This window comes from Lathamus discolor, chromosome 4 (genome assembly GCF_037157495.1).
Source record: "Lathamus discolor isolate bLatDis1 chromosome 4, bLatDis1.hap1, whole genome shotgun sequence".
In the NCBI taxonomy this organism is placed as follows: Eukaryota; Metazoa; Chordata; class Aves; order Psittaciformes; family Psittacidae; genus Lathamus; species Lathamus discolor.
Genome location: NC_088887.1, coordinates 48009919 through 48030360, shown reverse-complemented (window position 1 = coordinate 48030360; position 20442 = coordinate 48009919). Strand labels below are relative to the sequence as shown.

Genomic DNA, 20442 nt, shown 5'->3' with positions numbered 1-20442 from the left:
CTCCAGCTGCCACCTGCCTGAACTCCAACAGCATCTCAGCCTTCCATGGGAACATTTGGATGCTTTTGCACCTACCTGCATCACGTTTAGAGGAACCATTCTGGAAAAAGCTGTGGAAGGAGACATGTCTATGCACGATGACCCAGGGCCTACAGCGCAGGGGGTGGGTCCCTGTAACAGCAGGCAGAAAAATAAAAAACAAGTAGCTGAAGGGCAGCAAAGAGCTGCAGTTAGTTGCTCACCCATTTTTCCCACTCCCATTTCGTTAGTGAGGCAAGGCAGTAAGAAGATGTAAGCAAACAACCCCAATTGTAACACATACACAAAGCTGAAATCACCAACTACAGGGAGGAACTGCACTGTATGTGCAGGTGCAAAGCAGACGCAGATCTCCTTGAACCCAGCCCTGAAGAGAACCAGCAGTGGGAGTTGTGTAGAGCCCACAGATGCTCTGGGCCTGGAACAGTCACCACTGTGCTCTCTGGGAAACACTTTTGTTTTTCCAATAGTAGCCAAGCCACTGACCTTTTGATTTCCTACTTTTCCAAGAGCTGCATATGTCAGAATGCATATCAAAAGGACCTAACGAAAACCCATCTCTGAGCTCAGTATGTCTAACACATATCATTTGCTGTCACTTGCAAATAAAATTAGCATCCAGAGCAGCCCAAGCTCCCCATAGAAGTCACTGTGGAGCCCTTCCTGTGAGGTGAAGAAAACTGCTGGCCTGCTCGTACATTGCAAGACTTTGTCAACAGACGTTGACTCTCTCAGCTGAATGACACCTAGCTAAAATGGGAAGTTCCCAATACCTTTGCTCTACAGCTTCCTCACCAACCCCTCACAGCACTGGCCTAGGACCATCTGCTGTAGATAACCAAAGCATGGTGCATGCCAGAAAGAGGTTGGTTCTTTTTGTGACATACAGGCAAGCTCCTTCCTGAGGAACAAAATCCTGAACTGATTTTGTTCCTCAGGCTGTTTATAGCCAAGTTCCAGATTACAACCACTACCTCTGCCCAGAAAGGGCTAACTTCCACTGAACATTCCAAGACTGCAGTACCAGTACCCAGCACCTCTACCCAGTTCTCTCCGGAAAACAAATTCACGCCCTTGTCATAATTACCACTGGCCCCTGCCAGAAGCAGGCCAGTGCCCTGCCAGCTTCCAAGCAGCATTCACCATGACAAGCTCCCTTCTTCCTCTGCCCCAGTTCTGCTGCCAAGCAGGACTCTGGGTAAGGAGCATCCCCTCAGCTCAGGTCAGCTGTCATCCACAGTATCTTCCCTGCCTGGTGGTGTGCAAGCGCTGCCCAGCCCTTGCCACAACACAGGTGCACTACCAGCACCATTCTAGGCATAAACCCAAAACACAGCACCATGAAGGAGTCTCCATCCCAGCCCAAACCAGTACAAGCAGCTTGAGCTCAGCAGCCTAGAGACTTGTTAAAATCCAAGTAAAAGGGAAGTAACATTTTCAGCATCAAAAATCAAATTTTCAGTGTCAGTCAAAGTCTTCCATTTCTTTTGGCTTGAGAAAAAAGATCGGGAAAGCCAACAATTAATTTAATCAAGGCCTGTCTTAAGTAACTAAAAGCTTTAATTTAAACTCCAGTTAGACACTGACTTCAGACTTGTCTGTCTGACAGCTGCCAAGGTGATCCATAACTTGTTATAACCAGAATAAACATGAAGATATTTTACTTCGACATGATCCAAATTCTCCAGCTTTTCAATCAACCCCAGCTTTAGAAACAAACTATATGTTTGTCTTGTGTTTGTTCAGATATTAATGTATTTTAGACACCTGCCCAATAGCCTCACATCATTTTAAACAAAACAAAGCTACAGGTGGGCTCTAAGTGAACACAGGCAGGACCCAACTGGGTCCACTGAGAGGACATCACCATCTCAGCACCTAACACAAGAAAATGTTAGAAGACAGCACTTCCACCACCGCCCAAAAAAAAAAAAAAAAACCCAACAAAAAAAACCTCACCCCAAACCCAACTCACTCACAGTTCTTGACTCTGCTCAAGAGCTGAGGCTTACAGGTTTCTCACAGGTCATCTCCATGTATTCCCCAAACCTCTTTCTGTGCCCATTCTGTTTGTAAAGGATTCAAATTTCCAAGTTTTTCACATCAAGAAAACTCATCTCCCCAGACCCTTAACTGTGGGCTAAGTTACAAAAAACTACAGATCTCTATATCCATGCAGAAATTCAATTATATTCAGGCGAAATGGCAATTCACCATATATCAATGGACATTAAACACACCAAATATTTCATTTAATATTTTATTTATGCAAAGCCAATCCAAAAGTGTTGTGTAAAAGTGAAAAGCTCTTTCTACATATTAATAAAAACTCTATCTTCATTGCACTTTGTGTGTGGGACAAGTGAGGATTTGACTGTTTTATTTACAAGAACCCACAAGTTTGTTTAAAAATATACAGACATAGGTATTAAGTCATCCTTATTTTCCCTAAAAGCTAATTGCTGTACAGTATACAATTGCTCCAAGTGCCCAAATAAACAAAGGTAGCCCATGACAACTTGACTATACAGTTTTTGTGCCTATGAAGAATATTCCCGATCAGATGCAATGCTTCTGCCCAGTGCTTGAGTTGGTTTTGGTTTGGTTTTCTGCTTTTATTTTTTGAGTTTTTTCCCCCTCCCCTATGTATACAGTAGTCAAATTACATTACTATGTAACAACCAGCATTTCCTTAAGGAAGAAGAATTATGTTCCTTGACCCTCCAGTTCGGCTGCTGCTATATCTGGTTCTTCATCATTGTAAATGTTTTCTGCCTAAAGACACAAGATATTGTAAGTGGTAAACACAGTGGGTTTTAAACAGTCTTCTACAGTTCATACAGAAAAAACCTGATAATAGCAAGGCAGCATAGACATCACTCCTGCCTTAAAGAGACCCCCTTGCCTTTTCTTAGGGGCAGACAAATTAAAGATGTGTACACAGCAGCCAGACTTCAGCAGCTGTCTTCCGGTACCATTTTATTTCTGCAGCAGAAGCATTCACCATTTAACCATTAGCCTTACTACAGACATTTTACTTGGACTTGTTTCAACCTCAGTCTTGAACACACAAAACAAGTTAAAGAACAGGCATAAAAACTGGAAGCCTGACCTGTAACGTATGCTGAAGTCTGTTACTTTTTCTTTTTCCTGACTTAGATTATTCCCAAATTACTTTATTCCACATTTGTAAGATAACTGATCAAACACCTGTAATGTAAAATAATATGAACTAACTGGAGAGGTAAATGGCATCTTGCTTCACAGTGAGCATGTGGGAAGCTGGATTAAGAACAGGTCTTGGCTAGTATTGGATACAAGTTTTCAACTGCCACGATTATTTTAAACTAGTACCTAGGTCCTAGGACCTGAGAGTCAAAAATTAGCATCAGCTGTATTTATTCAGGTTGGCTTAGTCCGTTTTCTTTTGAAACTCTTACTTTCCAATCAAACAGTGTAGGAAGTACAGGGGACAGGCTACTTTCAGTCACTGAAGCACAGGCTGCCCTAAGAAGAACAAGCCATTTCAGTTTCATTTCTCCAACAAGCATTGGAGCAACTCTGGAGCTGCTGTGACACTCACCATTTGCCATATCTGCATTATGTTGTCTTCCGATACAGAACAGATAACCCAAGGCTCATTAGGATTCCAGCTGAAGTCTGAAATTTTGGCAGTGTGTCCTCCATGAATAAACTGGAAAAAAGAAAAAAAAAAAAAAAGAAATCACATGCTTCTTCAGAGAGAAGTCTGTTAAACCCCAAGATTCAGAAGCTAAATGTCATGCTAATGACTATACAAAGAACAAAAAACTGCTACTAGAGATTCACAACACAGACAAAGGTGCATGATGCCAATACAATTGCTGAGAGTGTGGTTAAGACAACAGTTCATATTATAGAAACAACTAACATCCTCAGAACGGTGCCACTTCACATAAGGTTGGGCTATGAAATACAGCCATATATCCATTACCTCATCTAATTACATGAGCACTTACACAGTTACAGAGGAAATGGGGAAATCGAACTGTAAGCATTTTTAATTATTTGTTTCCTAAGGAAGCAAACCAGAACATAAATCTTTGTACTCTCTACATCAGTAAGGTTAGCTATGGGGGACCTAACTGGTCTATTTCAAGATAAACAATTGGAGGCCTTGGCTTTACTGGCACTTAGTTATAAGACAGTACAAACAAGCACATGGCCAAACTGTAAACATGTTCAGCAATGAGTATGTGCAAATCATGTCCAAGACAGCTTTGAAAAAAATCAAAATCCATTCCAAATGCAACAGAGGAAGACTACTGCAAGTTAGCGCAATGGACTGAAAACTAGGAAGGTGGAAAGATTTATGAACTGCTGCAGATTTAGTAGCACAGTCATAACGCATCCTACTGCCACACAGCATGTCAGCAGACTGCAACCTGAAGAGCAGCATACCAGCAGCTCAGGAGGCCCATCTTCTGCATCCTCTGCAGACTGTTCTTCACCAATTTTACTGTAAGAAAATAGTTTATACTTTTTATTAATAAATAAAATTGCATCCTACATCAGTTTAACTCAACAGTTCCTAGCCTGTTTCTCCAGTATTTGCTTTTGCTATTGTTTTTTCTCACTGTCAAATAACTGTAAGCCTCAGGTATAAGTCATCAGCTGTTTGGCATTACCAATACTGAAAGAGAATCTAACTTGTGAAGCACAGGGAGGCAGAAATCACTTTTTAAAGACAACAGAAAACAACTCATCAACAAGAAAAAAATGTTACTTCTCTGTGAGGTCAAGTACTGCACTGCTTCAACTGTATACCTGCAAGACCAGGTACAAGATAAGCAAGTAAGGCAGGCTAGAGAACAGCACAAATCTAGTCTACCAAACAAAGCATGTCTGCAGCCTTTTTACCATCTGTTCATATATACTGAAAGAAAGGAATTGCTCTTCACCTTAGATCCCATACATTAAGCCGACGATCAGTACCACTTGACGCAAGAATTGTTTCATTATGAGGAGACCAGTGAACCTGTTGAAAGAAAAAAGGTTGACTGGAGCAGTTACTGACTTCTAAAGTATATCCTGAATGACCATCACCAGGTACCGGGCCACTAATTTTCAGTAACTATACTGAATTAATCATTTCCTTCCAGCACAAAAAATATCCTATATCGCCAGAGTGCTTTAAAGTCTCGAAGATTTCTCAAGTTGAATAGCCAACCTTACTTCACTGTTACAGATATACTCTATCATGAAGTTTGATTGTCTAAAATTCAGTTACTTGCACCTACTAAATAGGCAGAGTTCACAATACTAAATTTAAACCAAGTCCTCTCTACAGAAACAGATTTTAGAAAAACCTTCTACGTGTACTGACAGTACCTGCAAACGCCCAGTACCTTTTTAGCAATCAGTTGTTGACTACCTGCTTCAGAGTCAAGTGAGAAAAGGCTGTAAGAAACTGTGTGGTAGTGTCTGTATTTGTTGAACCAAAATTCACTATTTAATATTTAACAGACTTATTTATTGTGTTTGGTCGCCATATGAAAATCTACTTGATCTTGTTCATGTCAGTATGTGAGAAAAGTTTACCCACCTGAAAAATTTCATCTTTATGAGACTCAAAAGAATGGAGTTTCAATTTTAAGTTTCGAAGATCCCACAGAGCCACTGTCTGGGAAAGGTAACAAGAAATTGGTTTTACTGTAATGACTATAGAGCTATCATCTAGAATACTCATGAATTTAAAGTATACACAAGTAAAAACCTTGTCAGCAGAACCAGTTGCTAGAATGAACTCGCTGTAAGGATTGAAGGACAGACAGTTGACCTCGGCTGTATGAGCATCTACAGAATGACTTGGCTTGGATGTGGTATTAGATCTTGTGTCCCAACTGTTGCAATGAAGGATTTGTGTAGGGGGGAGCAGCAGGGAGGAGAGAGCAAGAGTGAACAAATGTAAGTTTTCACAGGAGGTTCTTTTTCACTACACATTAGTTTAAGAGACTGTGCTATTACTCAGCCTCAGTTTGAAGCTACAGTTTTTATTTCATAACCCATCAGTTTTTTGTATCTGTTATACATGAGCAGTCAGTACCAGGAAGCTGACATATGTATTAATCACATTTTATTTTCAAATGGTGCAAACACATTAAATGACATGCAGATTTCAGTGATTCTGCAGCATTACTGCACTGAAGAGCTAAATGAGGTCATTCCAGAATTCAGATTTTTTCCCCCCAAATGCTCTGGATTGGCTGACAGCCGGCACCATCCAGAAACTGCTTAACCCCAACTTACATCATGAGCTTCTGATCATCTGCCACAGATCCAAACAGAGATTCATGGAGTAAATGCCATGCCACATCCTCAACCACTGCAGAGTGCCCAGTAAAGATCGCTTTTGCATCAACAATTTTGCCTTCTTTTGGTCCGGCACTTATATCCCATAAACACACAGTCTGTAAATAAGAGACATATTCGATTGTTACATAGACTGTGACTGTATTAGCTTTCCAAAAACCAAATAATCACATGGCCTATATAAACAGAGAAGATACTCCTAAAGCAGTTCCTTTTCTTTAAAAAGGAACACTTAATATGCCAAAAGTGAGAAGTGAGCCAAGTTCTTAATCAGTTTTGTGTGAATTCAAGGCACAAGGATTATTTATAAGGTCACAAAAGCAATTCACACATTTAAAGCCCACAAAGATATCTATAAGCTATTAGTTCAATTATCTTTGACAGTCTTACTAACTCATAGTCTAAAACCCAAACCAGTTTAAAGGGTGGCTATACAACAATTTCTTCCAGCAGACAACTATAAAAAACATTGTTCTTACATCACTAAGAACATTATGAAAATTGGTTGTTGATTACAGCCTAAGGTCAACTAACAGCCTTTATAAATATTATTAAAATACGTGAGAACTTCCTACCATAACAATATACAGCTACACTAACCCTGTTTTTCTCCAATTATCTATTACAGCATAAATTAAGAGGGGTTGGTTGTTGAGTTCGGTTGGTTTTAACCAGAATAAAAGATGTGGGTTTTACATGATCATCTGATGCACTGAGAAGATGTCCACTCAAATTTGAGTTCCAGGATAAGCCATAGCCTTCCTTCTGGTGCCCTCTTAATCTAAGGTCAGGATTACACTCTCCGCTTGGGTCTGAAAGAGAAAAAATGCTTTCCATTTAGCTTCACCTTGCACATCAATCCCCAAGAGCATTATTATCATCCAAGAACTTTGTTTCTGTTGCTGCTTGTATCAAGATTCTCTTATGACATTGAGCATAACCAGGCAGTTAAAGTCTCCAAAGATACGGTCCCTCTCATTCGGGTTACAGAACCCACCACCTCTTCTCCTAATGACAGTTAAATACAAGTTTACCTCTCAATGACAAGGCATTTTGCCTAAGTTCAAGAAGCGTGACCCACCTGATTTTGAAGGATGTTTAGTATAGTCAAATACCAACACATCAGCAGACGGTGTTTTTGTAGCAATGATGCAGGGATTCTGTGGCATGTAACGAGCACGGTTCACTTCACCTTCATGGTTAATTTTAATCTCTGTTTCAATTTTGCCAGTCACAGATCCAAAGCCTCCAAACTCTACATTTGTCAGAAGAAGGTCTGTTTATCACACCAGCCATTTTAAATGGGTAAAACAGCATTTCATGCCATCTTCCCCACTCCAAGAAACATAATCTGATAACTCATGCATGCCCACCTCCTTTCTCACTGTCATACTGCGCAGTATCAAACTGATCATCGTTGGGAATCTGGACTCTTGCAACAACCAGGTGGTTCTGTTCATCAGATGTGTGTGTTCCCAAAACCAGCCAGTGTAGAGCATAATCCTTTCCTTCTGGCCTGTTTAGAATAATAAATGCATGGAATAAAATTACATGCTCAGTTCCAGAAGTTTGATGGCTAGCATTAATACCACTCAGGGTCAAAACTTGTTCAGAGAGCTAGGAAAGAGAGACTCAGGTAAGAGGTCCTTTCTTTTGCTGCAAGAGACTTGTGCAATAAATTGAGCTTGACCCAGACTTAAGCAAGCCAAAGATACAACCAGCAAGGCTAGAGTGAGCCAGAAAACATTGCCACTATGGCTTGAAAGGGACAATTAACAATTTGTATATAGCTAAAGGTGACATTAATAACTACTTGTCTTTAATTCCCAAGGCAGTAACACAGTATTGATTTAAAAAACAATCAATACTACTTTCTATAAAACAAATACTGGGGACAAACGGCAATCTACTTTAGTTACTTCTCCTAGAAGCTTTTAACAGTTGTTATTTTACTTCAGAAGCTCATTTTTAAACTGTACAAATCCTAGCTAATTAGAAATTTCTCTTCTGGTGGTTAACTGTAACATTTAGTAATATGTGAAAGGCTGGATGGACAGTGCCATTTATCTCTGAAAGGAAAAAGTGTGAACAGTCAAAACCAAGCAGCTTCTGCATTCTTGAAAGCAGCAAACTGAATCCAAACAAACAGGAATCACTTAGGCAATCACATACCACTGAAGGTATTACTACACCACTTCCAATGCATCATCATACATGTTGAGGAGGAAAAGAAAAATATGAAATGAAACAAAACACACAATGCACACACACTTACTTGCATCAGGAACAGATGTCCCATCATGTCAGGTGCCATACAAAGAGACAGTCCTTGCCTTTAATGGCACATATATTTTGACACTGGAGATATTATTGGAAATACCAGGTTTTAAACTGAACATTAAGTCAATCTGCAAAATACGAGGCAAGCAGAAGTGTTCCTCATAAGGGCTCCACACCCTCCAATCCCCAGTTCATTTTCTCCATGCTGCAACTAGTTAGCTCGTATCTCTCAACATCTTCCCCAAACATTCTGGTATACTACATGAAGAGATCATCCAATCACCAAGTACAACCTCACACTTGTAAGGTGGATTTTTTAAAGAGGAAAGAAACCATCCTCTGATTATTGTACAAATTTTACGCACAAGTTACTTTAAAACCTAGCTATATCCAGTTTACAACATGAGGGACCTGGTCTTTGTCTGCTACTTCAATGGAGCACTGCGTGGTTACTGCAATAATCAAAATAGCTATTGTATGAACAGAATCTATCCCCACCTTCACTATTCTTTAAGAAATTAGCCAGTGAGACAATAATTTTTAGGGGGAGGTGGAAGAATGGGAAAATTAAAATATGTGAAGTCATCAGCAAGCCAGGGACAGAACCAGGATGTGAAGCACCAGTCTTAGAACAGTATCCTCTTAAATAAGTCCAGACTTAAACAAAAAAAGACACCTACTATAGCTTTTACAAACCAGTAATCTATAGTGCACATGAGGAAAAATAGGCTTCAAGAAAAAGCTGATTTAATACCTTGATTTCTCTAATCAGCAGTTAACTACAGGAAAAGTGTTATGTCTCATACCACTAAATTGAGAGATTTCCCTCCTCACACCTCACAACATCTGCTGTGCTAAGCTTCGGTAAAGAATCAGCTTGTAACTTTTCCCCTCATAGCTTCTGCATACCCAAACAAGCAAAATAAAGCGTTATAAGCTCACAAGGAGGAGTCTAACACAAATTATTCTCACCTTGTGTGGTCTTTATCGTTAAATTACCATGGTTAACAGAGACAGAGCAGTGGAACAAGCAATTGCACAGAGCCTCAGCTCCTCCTGCTTTGCAAACTGAGCAAATCAGCAGCTAAGTCCTGCGCCTTCCTGGCGCCTTCCAGGCCTCTCTCCCCTCTTTCTCACCTGGTCACATCAGGTAGCCACTGCACGGTGAGGCTGGGCCACTCCAGTGCATGTGTCATCACCAGATCGTACAAGAAGGGGGTGTTTTTCTTCCAGATCTTGTACTCCTCGCTAATAACGCGCTCCTCCACCGTGTCCTCCAGCGCTGCGGGTGGGAAAGAGAAATGAACCAGGCGCTCGGCGCCTTCCGCCGCTGAACCGCGGCGCGGAGAGGGGGAGAAGAGCCTGCCGACACGGGCCGCGGCTACACCAGGGCGGGGACGGGCTAGCGACTGGGTCCCAAAGGGGAGGCCACTGGGAACAACGGCCCACCCTCACTGCCACCCCGTCGGAAGCTCCTTGGAGAGGAAGCCCGGAGCGCCTCCACGGGGAGCGGGAGCCTCCTACCTTCCTTGCTCGCCATTTTGGGTGTAAGCGGCGGCCAACGGCGCTGAAGGGGGAATAAGAAGCGCAGGAAGACGAACCCCGCCAGTGAGAGCGCCGCCACGGCGGGGCCACCCGGCTTCTAACCCGCGCCTCACGCCACCGCGCATGCGCCGCCGGCGCTCCCCGCAGCACCACCGCCCACCGCGACAGCCAATGGAGCGGGCGGAGGCCAGCGAGCATGCGCGCGGGGCGGGGTTGTCCTAATGGGTGGGAGGGAGCGGGAGCTCTCTCCCTGGCCCTGCTGGCGCTTTGGCCATGCCGTGCCGTGCCGTGCCGTGCCGTGCCGTGCCGTGCCGTGCCGTGCCGTGCCGTGCCGTGCCGTGCCGTGCCGTGCCGTGCCGTGCCGTGCCCTCCCCTCCGCTCCCCTCTCGTCCCCGAGGGCGCCCAGGCTCGGCCCCGGGGGCCCTGACGCTGTGCGTCTGAGCGGCGGCCCCGGGTTTGCGGGGCGGGGCGGAGAGAAGAGAAGGGTGCAAGGAGGAAGAGGAGGAGGCGGAGGCGGGCGGCTGCATAGGCGCGGGATTGCGGGCTGGGAAGAGGCATGGGGGCCCGGCCGCGCTGCTGCCGCGAGGGGGAGCTGTAGGTAAAGCAGCGCCGCCGAGGTACCTGTAGTGTGAGCTGATAAACCCTGGATGGTATCAAATACTTAGATATTAGGCCCGCTTTTCAACGAGAAATGTGAAGGTAAAAAGGCTATAGAGGACACATGTGAGCAGTTGCTGGTTCTCTGCAATGGTGCTGAAGATAACAGAATTGCTTAATTTTCAAGAGGAAATTAATGTTTGAACTATTTGTTAGTTGCAGTCAGGGCGTGGAAGACACTGCATTGCATTATTGAACCCTCAGTCATAGAATCACAGAACCGTTTGGGTTTAAGGGACCTTAAAGATGATCCAGTTCCAACCCCCCTGCCATGAGCAGGGACACCTTCCGCTGGACCAGGTTGCTCAAAGCCTCTTCAGCCTAGCCTTGAACACTTCCAGACATGTGGAATCCACATAGTATCTCATAAAGCCATATAAAATCAGCCTTCTGCATTCTGGTTTTGTATAATAGTGTCAGTGGTATTGTCTGACTACTGTGGTGAGTGACAGCTTCATTTAAGCAGTCACATACAAATTAAACATACAGCTTTACCACCATGCCTGCCCAGCGTTTCTGTTCTCTTGTTCAGCTATTGCTACCAAAAGACCATTTAATGTAACTGCTTTGTGTTCAGTTTAAATAAACTGCTTGCCACAGGTAACAGCCTGTAATGGGAATAGAGGCAGGAATCAGGTTAGATTCTCAAAATCCCCTTAAAGATACAAAGGAACTTTTTGCCTCTGAATTGCGTGGTTTCCTATTGTGTTGTGACTTACAGTCTTAAGATGAATTCCTGCGTCAGTATTAAACTCAGGGAGAGGAATTTCGTATCACTAAAGCACATGTGCCTTGAGTCCCAGAAGGGTAGGAAATTAGCTCTGTAGGGGAGCTCACCATGCTCAACTAGAGATAGTGGCAGGAGAGGGAGTGAAACATGCAGCTGATACGAGCCAGTTTTTCATTTCCGTCTGTGAGGACACTTTTCATGGACTAAGCCTTCTATGGTCTGGACTCCAGTTTTGCAAACAAAGAATCCAGTTATGGCAAATGTTTATGCTGAGTAGAGGCTGGAGAGTGAGAGGCTGGTAATGGCAGCCAAAGGCTGTAGTATGGGGAATCAGGGAAGAAGGCTGAGGTCCGCACCCAGCTCCTCAAACAGGAAGCCTTTCCTAATGAACCATTGCTCTTCTGGCCAGAATGTTGAAAAAATCTTTTTGGTGAAGTTAAACAACTATATATGAATCTTCTCCTTAAACCTGCACAAATGGGAATTAAAGCTATGCATGGCTCATTCAAAATGAGAATCTTGTTAAATTAATCAGAAGCTGCAAAATCATCTGCGACACAGGAGTGCAGGGGTGAGTGTGTTAACACAGACACAGAGCCTTGATCATACCAGATGTGTTACCAGCTTGCCTTTGGCAATGCATGCTAGTTGTTTTGGTATTTGCTGCCAAGTATGTGTCTACTCCTACAAAGTGCTGAAGCCTTCCTAAAATGTTGGAGGGTGAAGACTGAACCTTTCAGAGTCTGTGTGTTGTTACAGAGCATGCATAACTTAAACCTCAGATACTGGATAAAGGAAAATCTCTGTCAGGCTTCCTGGCTTTAAGTGACCTCAGGCAGCTCTCACTGAAGGGTGATTACATGGCCCCTTGAAAGACCGAGTCTGTGTGAGCATTTGGGTGGGATGCTGTTCGTAGCTTTTTCTGTGAACAGCAGTATCTGCTGCCATAGCTTATCTGGAAAATTATGTGGGAAGTGTGAATTAGTTTTGGAAAACAATACACAAAATTATCCTCCAATGATGTCATGTAGGGCTTGGCTGAATTACAAGTGAAGAGAGGGATTGCTCCATGAATTATTGCACTCTGTAGGATCTGCAAATTGAGTTGGAGTCTTAATAGGCTGCCAGGACTAGTACTAGCTGTGGTGGACAAAACCTGTCATGAATAGATGTCAAAATAGCTGGTAAGTGACCAGCACAGTTCTCTTCTTGTTAGCAGCTATACTTGCACACAGGCACACTTTCTTTTAATTTAAATCCACACGCCAAAAATCCTATTAAGTGCTTTTCTCATCCTGGAAAAGAGAATTTATAAACAGTACAGCTATCAAAGAAGGCACATCATCAGCTCTCAGGCTGGTTATTTGCAATTCATCAGCATGGTCATATCTGTGACCACACATCTAAAACACATCCTTTGATTCCCACACTTTGTAAGGAAAGTAATTACCCAAGGCCATTGTTCATCACTTGCAGGATGTGTAAAATGTGCAATAAATTAGTTTTGAAGTAAAAGAGTGACTTGAATTGTAAGCTTTATTTTATTAAGCTATACTTCTTTCAAACCTAAGCATGAAATACTACATTTTCATTTCAGTAAAAAAAATCTATCTCCTGCATCCTCAATTGTATGTGCTGCATTGTGCTTCAAAGCGCCGGATATACTTATGAAGAATTATATGCACTTATTAATTTTCAGCTTGAAGACATGTATGCTGATTTATTACCCTGCAAATAATTAGCTGGCTTGCCGATGCTTCTGTCTCATACATTATGCAGAGCTGATGGATGTTCATAGCACAACTCAGCAAGTAGGTATAGGTATTACTGGGAATGACCATCTCAGTCAGAAAACTGTTTAAATAAAATTAAGTTTGCACAAACCTCAGAACTGCCTGTTGGAAAAGTAAAGTAGCAGCCTCAGCATTTATTATTCTCTAATATATTTGCTGTCATTCCATAGTCTCAGCAGCTTGTTTGGGATAAAGCATCCTTTTCATTAAACAGGCAGGTAAGAAAAGCACACCTCAATTTAATTGATGCAAGCATCCATTCACAATTTCTTGAAATGTGTCCATGTTTATTTTCCCCACTGCTCATCCTATTTTTGTTTGTATTTACATAGCAATTATTATCTCCCCAGTGTAAATCACACCTAACCAATACCCCGCTGTCATGGAAAACCTTGAGCTGTAGCAGAGTATCATCATCTTGGACTTTCTTGTTCTCTGTGACATGCAGTTTGGGATTTGTCTAATGACAGCATGTCTCTGACAGTTCACTTCTAAATCGGCTTGGCTGTGTTTTATCCTGATGTTCAACATATGTATGCTGCATAGCCATGTGCAAATGATACTTTGCTAGGCATAAAGTACATTTATAGTCAGTGCTTAGGGGAAGGCATGACTAACTCGAGTTATATCCAGCACTGGAGACAAATACTCCTCTTGCACCTTAGAGGTGGCATTGTTTCCGCTATTTGGGTGCTGTAGTGGGAACTAATGATCGACTTGTTTTGGATAACCAGCACTGTGACGCTTTCAGCTAACCATTATAGATAGTACTGATTGTACTGTAGATTTGTGCTGCAAATGAGAAGTAATCTTATAGCAGCCTTGTGCTTTCCTTCAGTATTCAGGAATAGACAGTGGTTTATCTTTGATGTAGAATATGTTCATGTTGGAATGTACAAACAAAGCTTGTTTTGATATAACAAAGCCCCTCCCTTCCTCTCCCAAAATAACATTAGTGCTAGGCTAAGCCCAGACTAATAAACCCAACCCTGCTGAACGCTTTTTTGTTGCTTGCAGTGGACACAGCAGCATTCCCTCAACACCTAGGTGGGCTGGGCTGTTTCTGTGCTCTGCAGCATTTGCTTAGCATTTTCTAAGCTTATTTTCAATAATTCCATATAGAAGGCAGACAAATTGTTTGAGACATTGATATGAACATTTATGTGACTGGCTTGGTACACTTTTATTAATTTTGCACATATTAGTGGAACTGGTGGAATTATTGAGGAGCAGGGGAATATGTGAGTAGTTTTTAACAGGCCATCTTCTGAAATAGTGCTGCAATATGTGCTGGTTTGCATGCTATACATTTCCAAGAGGATGTCAGATGTGCTTTTATTATATAGCCTGCTACAGTTCTGTAGCCTGCTGGCCTGGACAGATTATTGCCCATATGTGGAGTTTGCAGACCTGTAGGGATATTAAAAGAAATGGCAGGGAATATTTTGCTCTGCTTAAAATCTTTTGGCTTTTTGATAGAAGTAACAGACGTGCAAATTTGCACAACAAACAATCTATTTTCTAAAAGTACGAATGCTTACATGATCGCCAGCAGGGGGATTTTCAATAAAATGGAAGAAAACATTTGACTTCTGAAACTTCCAGCATTGGGCTCAGTGGAGTTCCTCATTGCTTGCTGCCCTGGCCTCCTTCCTTGTGATCTCAGAGCAGAACCTTGGGGAGCGGGAATAGGGTAGTTCCACTCCTGTGTCCGGGTCACAGGAATCAGAGGAGTCGGTAATCCAGAAGCTGCTGTTTTCAGTTATGCGGAAAGGACTTGAGGCAAACTACTACTCTCAATGATGTGCTGAAGCATTGTGAAGCACAGGGAAGTCTAAGCTTTCTGTGCCAAGGAAGGTGAAAGGGAGATAATCCATTTCCTCTTCATCTTCTCCTCCAGGGCTTTAAAGCTTCTACAAGTATTCAGTGAAGGAAAGTGATCTCTGCTCTTGCGTTCTAATCTCTCCCCACCTGAGCTGCCTGGCCTTCTCTTTCAGAGACTTCTCTGAGGTCACCATATGGTTTCTTTCTTTGTTCTTCACTCTTACTCTTTTGAGACTCGAAACAATTAATAACAGCATTAGCTTCAAGGTTCTGGAGAGCTCAGAGGTGAACCCACTGAGACAGGAACTCTGCCAGGCTGTTTTAGCTCACTGATCAGTTTCTGTGGTAATGAAGATTTTTGTTTGTTTTGTTTGATTTACTCTGTCATCATGGCAGAACACTCTCTGGAGCTGTCTTTGGAAGCTCTAGAGATCTTGAATTTTATATGCTTCTTTCCAAGTGTTGTGAATACTGAGAACTACAGTACTGCATAGAGTATATAGTAATGGATAGGTGTTATGTCAGATGGGTGTACAGCTTTTTCCTTTGGGAGGCAAAGGCTAAGGCCAAATTAACTATGGATTCACCGTGTGTCAGCAACATCATGTAAGGGAAGAAGGAACAGGCGGATAGAAGATCTGCTGAGACAAGGCTGGTGCCTGCTTACGTTTCTGCAGTCAGTTCTGAAACTGGTGGGTACCCAAGTGTCTTAGGAGTACCCAGCTGCTGTATATGCTAGCTACTCACAGTGGTGTCTGCAGCTGAGGCTGCAAAGCCATGTGTTCAGAAATGGGAGAAAAGAAAGATAGCAGCACTGATCTGTCAGGTCAGAACTGTACTTGTAGACATTCTGCAATTAGTAGTCTGTCTTACATTCCCTGTGGGCTAGTTTGGAGTTCCTCATGCTGTTAATGCCGTTTTGCAATGCATTTCAGAGTATGTTTGTATGAACAGCGTAAGCGAGTCTAAGTCCATAATGCTACCAACAGCACAAGACCTGCTCCTCCCTCTTGCTAGCCACGCTAGCCCCCCTGCCCTTGTGTCAGTGCTAACATTCGTGTGGTCAGTGGGGAGCTGAATCAGGTTCCCAGCCTAGTTGATTTATTTTTTTTTTTAGCAGAGAAGGTTTTCAGCCAGATGATCAAGTTGAACATACTCACTGCATGTCCTCCTGGTCTTAAACCTGGCATGATGTGGAGGAGCACATGGCAAATGGCAAGAGCAGGGATGGCTCCATTCATCTGGTTGCAGATTAGTTTGCAACAATTGTTAGATTGCACCACAGGTCATGCAAATCAAGAGCATTAGCTTTTTATTGCTAATCTGGAGTGTTCAGTTCTCTGAGCAGCCAGGTAGTATAGTAGTGTCTCTCTGCCACTTGTCTGTCTTCTGCAGATGAGGAAACTGAGAAAGAAGGTGAAAACTTTCTTCACATGCTTTCCTTTGCTGGCATGGGAGGAAAGCTTTAAAATTTCTACTTAGTTACTGGTATAAATGTGATACATAACTAGGACTTCAGTGGGCTACAACTGAGCTAAATATGAGTACAGGGACTCCCAGCATTATGGGATACCACTGAGACTTTATTTGACACGCATTTAAAATATTCTTCAAAGAGGTTTCTGAAAGGAAGAAGGTTTTAACAAAACTGCTGCTTTGCTGAGAGGCAGCACAACTGAATCAAATTAAATAAAATGTGAATTTTAAAGGCATCTTGTGATTTGAGATACTGAAGAAAACCTCTTTAAAAAGTGTCTGAGATTGAGCATCCATCAACTGAGGAAATCCCTAACACTAGGGTCTTTATAGAAATCTAAGCTTTCATATTTGAACTATTTCTCCATACAGCTGGAAATCTAATGTAAACAGGGCCTAAGCAACTTGGCCAAAGTGATTTAGGGAATCAGAACTGCTGACTGCTAATCCTAGCTCAGATTTCTAGCCACATGCCTGGAATGCTAACATTTGGCTTTATTGTTTTGTGTTTTCGTTTAGTCTCTGCTGTGAGGTACATTGGGGGAACAGTAAAGCAGGGACTCTTAAAATAACACCTCTGCCTTCTTTCTTAAGAAGGACCTTCTTTTTTGCTGAAGCTTAGGACAAGTACAGACTCCATGATAACATATTTCTGTGTGAGAAGTCATTTTTGGCTACTCTGACTTTAAAAACCCATGCACATGGGAAGTTAAGGAGGGTGTGAATAACCTGGTTTCTTTTCTGGAAGAGTGACGCAGATGCAATATATTGGATGCCAGGATGGCTTTGTTATTAATTATGTGTTACCATTACATTTGCGTACTGCAGTCTCCGGTCAGTGCCTTATTCTGTCAGCACTCTACAGACACCATAGGAAGATGTCAGTTATTGGCCTGAAGATCTGTTTTACTCTTAGATTTTGAGAATAAAACAGTTGGATACAGGAAGATGGGACTCTGCAAGGAGACAATTATTGGTGGGCAAAACAAACAGTTCTCATGGTTACAACCTGCCTGGTAGAAGAGATAATATAGAAAGAGAGTTTGAAAGAGACACAAAATGACTTTGTGAATGCTTATGGGAGAACAGTGCTCAGGTGAAACAAGTAGGAACAAAAGGGGTAGATAACTTTTAAGATTTTTTTTTTTTTCGATTTAGTTTACCTCCCAAAGGAGTTGCTCCACAACTCTGATTGTAAGTCTTCTGGGGTTAAAATTAGCATTTTAGTTTGGACGAGAAGTGAACTTTTGAAGCAAACCTAATTGTCTCCACTTAGTGCACATTGGTTTACACTGCAGACTGGTCACAGAGCACGTGAACTGGGTTCTTTTTGAGTCAAACTAAATCAGAAATATGTTCCATCTGCCAATGAGGGGGTCAAACATACAGAACCAGGCAAGAAATAACATAAAATAATTAACCACACACACTAATATATTTAGCAGGAAGTCAAGGTCCTCAAGACCAATTGCTTTACTCTACAGATCCACTGCTGTTGCATGGTGCTACTTGCTATTGTAGAAATAATTTAGCTTGTTTCTTTTTTATTTTTATTTGAAGGAATACAGCTACTTGATAAACTTTCAGGTGCTCTTTGCTTATATTTCTTACGTATGCTGATATCATCTATAATGCCTCAGTGGCATTTGCTCAGGTGGCAGTATATCCTATGCTTAGTATTTGCAGTGAAATTGCACCTATTTCAGGACAAAGTTTTGCGATTCACAGGAAGCATCTTGTCAGCTAAAATGGTGTATTAAAGGTAAATCTCAAATGCCTACTCAGCATTTTGGCAGTGGCATGTATGGAAACAAACAGTTAAAGATAGTGAAGGTCAGGTATTCTCTCTTAGGGGATTTTGACTTGAAATGTGAGAATTTTTAAAAATATGTTACAGATTTTAACAGAACATTTGGAAACACTTTTCCCTCTTTCCCATGTGTGACCATAGAATTATTCATTAGTCTCTCCTCCCCACTTACTTGGCTCTGCAATGGAAATGTCTAGGGGCAGCATACTGTTGATCTTGTATGTGTTTTATTAAGGCCTAGCACATTTTCAGATTCTACAGAAGAGTTCAGAAGAGAAACATTCTGGTAATGTGGAGCACGAAGAGATGAGGTGGTGGGCAGAAGTGTGGCAACATTCCCCTGTCTCCATACTCACGGCGAGGGAAGGGAAGAATTAACCAGAAGTTGTTAAGGGGAAACACAGCACACTCTCACAATCATCCACAGGGAAAAGGAGGGCGCCAGAGCGGTGAAGCCTCTTTTTGATGTTAGACTTGACTCGGACTGGTACAGCCATCCACAGCCTCTCCTGTAGTTCTGCGTCTTCAGGCTTATATATGTGTGACATGGTGGTCAGAGAGGGTGGTCACAGAAGAATCCTAGTTTCACTGGGACTCAACTCCTACAAGAATGAAGGACAATAAATTTCACAACCTGTCGCCACAAATGCCAGGCACATTTATTCAACAAAGCCTTTGCAGTACAATATAAATAACATAGGAACTTAATAGCAGAAAAAAAAAAAAAAGTTGCTAAAATTAAAAACACAGAACCCTCCTCCTAAGAAGGGATAGAAGAATACTAAAATGCATGTTACAAGCATCAGGTCATACTTGTAAGTCATTCTTAAAAGGACTTTAAAAATGTGCTATGAACATGAAACCCCTCTATTGTAATAGAGGGGTTTCTTATAGAATCTTCAAAATGCATTATATTTGAGAATTATTTCTCTGAGCAACCAGTAATGGCATTAAGTGTGGTGTTCATATAACAGTACAAAATTAAGCCTGTGTAAAGATCTGTTCCGAGTGGGTTAGGGCAGCATGTGGCAATATGCCACAATGCCATATTTTCTCAGCCATGAGCTTGCCCCTTTTTTTCTGGGATGATAGCAGCTTGCAGGAAGCCTGGAGAAGTGCTATAGCAGCTACTGTCTCAGAGGAAAGCAAGCAATCAGCTGCTGCCACCAAAGGCTTGCAAGTGCTGGGCAGCAAGCTGGTTTGGGAGCTGATGCCATACATGAAGGTGCAATGCTATTCAGGATTCCCATTTATTTGTGTTTAGAATGCAGCAGGACCTTGATAATGCCTACTAGGTAATCTTTCTGCATAAGGCACAGATTTCCAATGGATCTTGGACCAGACCGCTGCTCACAGAGTCATGTCTGATTACTTAAGAAATCCTAACTAGCAGACAGCACTTGTGTTAAAAGAGAAAAACCCCAAACTCTTTTTGGCACGCTTGTTGCTGCTGAGCTAAGAGCAAAGAAAAAGAGGAGACTCCTCACAAATGTTAGTAAATACACTGCATAGCAACTAACCTTTGGTTTATTGCATAGAATAATGCTGAAATACACCTAGGGGTTACAGCATGCTGCAAACTAATTTTTTCATGAGAAAGTAAAGGCTAGAAGCACTCAGAATAAATCTGTGCCTGCAGCTGGGTGAAGATATACCTGGCTAAGCCTTATACCAGCAAGTGTTGTGGAGTTCTGTGGAAGTGAGCAATTGGGTATATTTTTAGATTTTTTAAAGATATGAAATATCTGGGGGTTTGTGTGTGTGTGCACACTGATTTCCACCAATATTGTCAATTTCTTCCCAAAAAAGAATCAACTGTGGAAAGAACAAGCAAAGAAATGTGGAAGAAGCACTGCTCCCATAGATAAAAGATGTACTTTCTCATGGTGTTCCCAGTTACTGTTTGTAACCCCCCCCTGGTTCTGGCAAGGGGGTTC

At 42.1% G+C, this 20442-nt stretch overlaps 1 protein-coding gene across 2 annotated transcripts; it reads right to left on the bottom strand.

Annotated features, from left to right (window-relative positions):
* Positions 1 to 2284: 2284 nt before the first annotated feature.
* Positions 2285 to 10352, bottom strand: RBBP7 (RB binding protein 7, chromatin remodeling factor). Of its 2 annotated transcripts, XM_065677385.1 has the most exons (13): positions 10195 to 10352; positions 9808 to 9952; positions 7764 to 7906; positions 7472 to 7645; positions 7087 to 7202; positions 6328 to 6488; positions 5795 to 5921; positions 5624 to 5701; positions 4980 to 5056; positions 4480 to 4537; positions 3623 to 3733; positions 3480 to 3546; positions 2737 to 2814 (listed from the first exon to the last, which is right to left on the bottom strand). In XM_065677385.1, exons 1-12 carry the CDS (start codon positions 10208 to 10210, stop codon positions 3523 to 3525), a joined length of 1230 nt encoding a protein of 409 aa, XP_065533457.1. In that variant the 5' UTR covers positions 10211 to 10352; the 3' UTR covers positions 2737 to 2814; positions 3480 to 3522. The 2 variants fall into 2 exon arrangements, with proteins under 2 accessions (XP_065533456.1, XP_065533457.1); XM_065677384.1 differs by lacking the exon at positions 3480 to 3546 and having other exon boundaries at positions 2285 to 2814.
* Positions 10353 to 20442: the final 10090 nt, after the last annotated feature.

What these genes read in the sequence shown, in the direction of transcription:
- RBBP7 (XM_065677384.1), bottom strand. An exon ending in CTTAATGTATGGGATCTAAG is followed by an intron (nt 4,538 to 4,979) that starts GTGAAGAGCAAT and finishes ATTTTCTTACAG; the next exon opens with TAAAATTGGTGAAGAACAGT. An exon ending in TAATGCAGATATGGCAAATG is followed by an intron (nt 2,815 to 3,622) that starts GTGAGTGTCACA and finishes TTGTGTCTTTAG; the next exon opens with GCAGAAAACATTTACAATGA.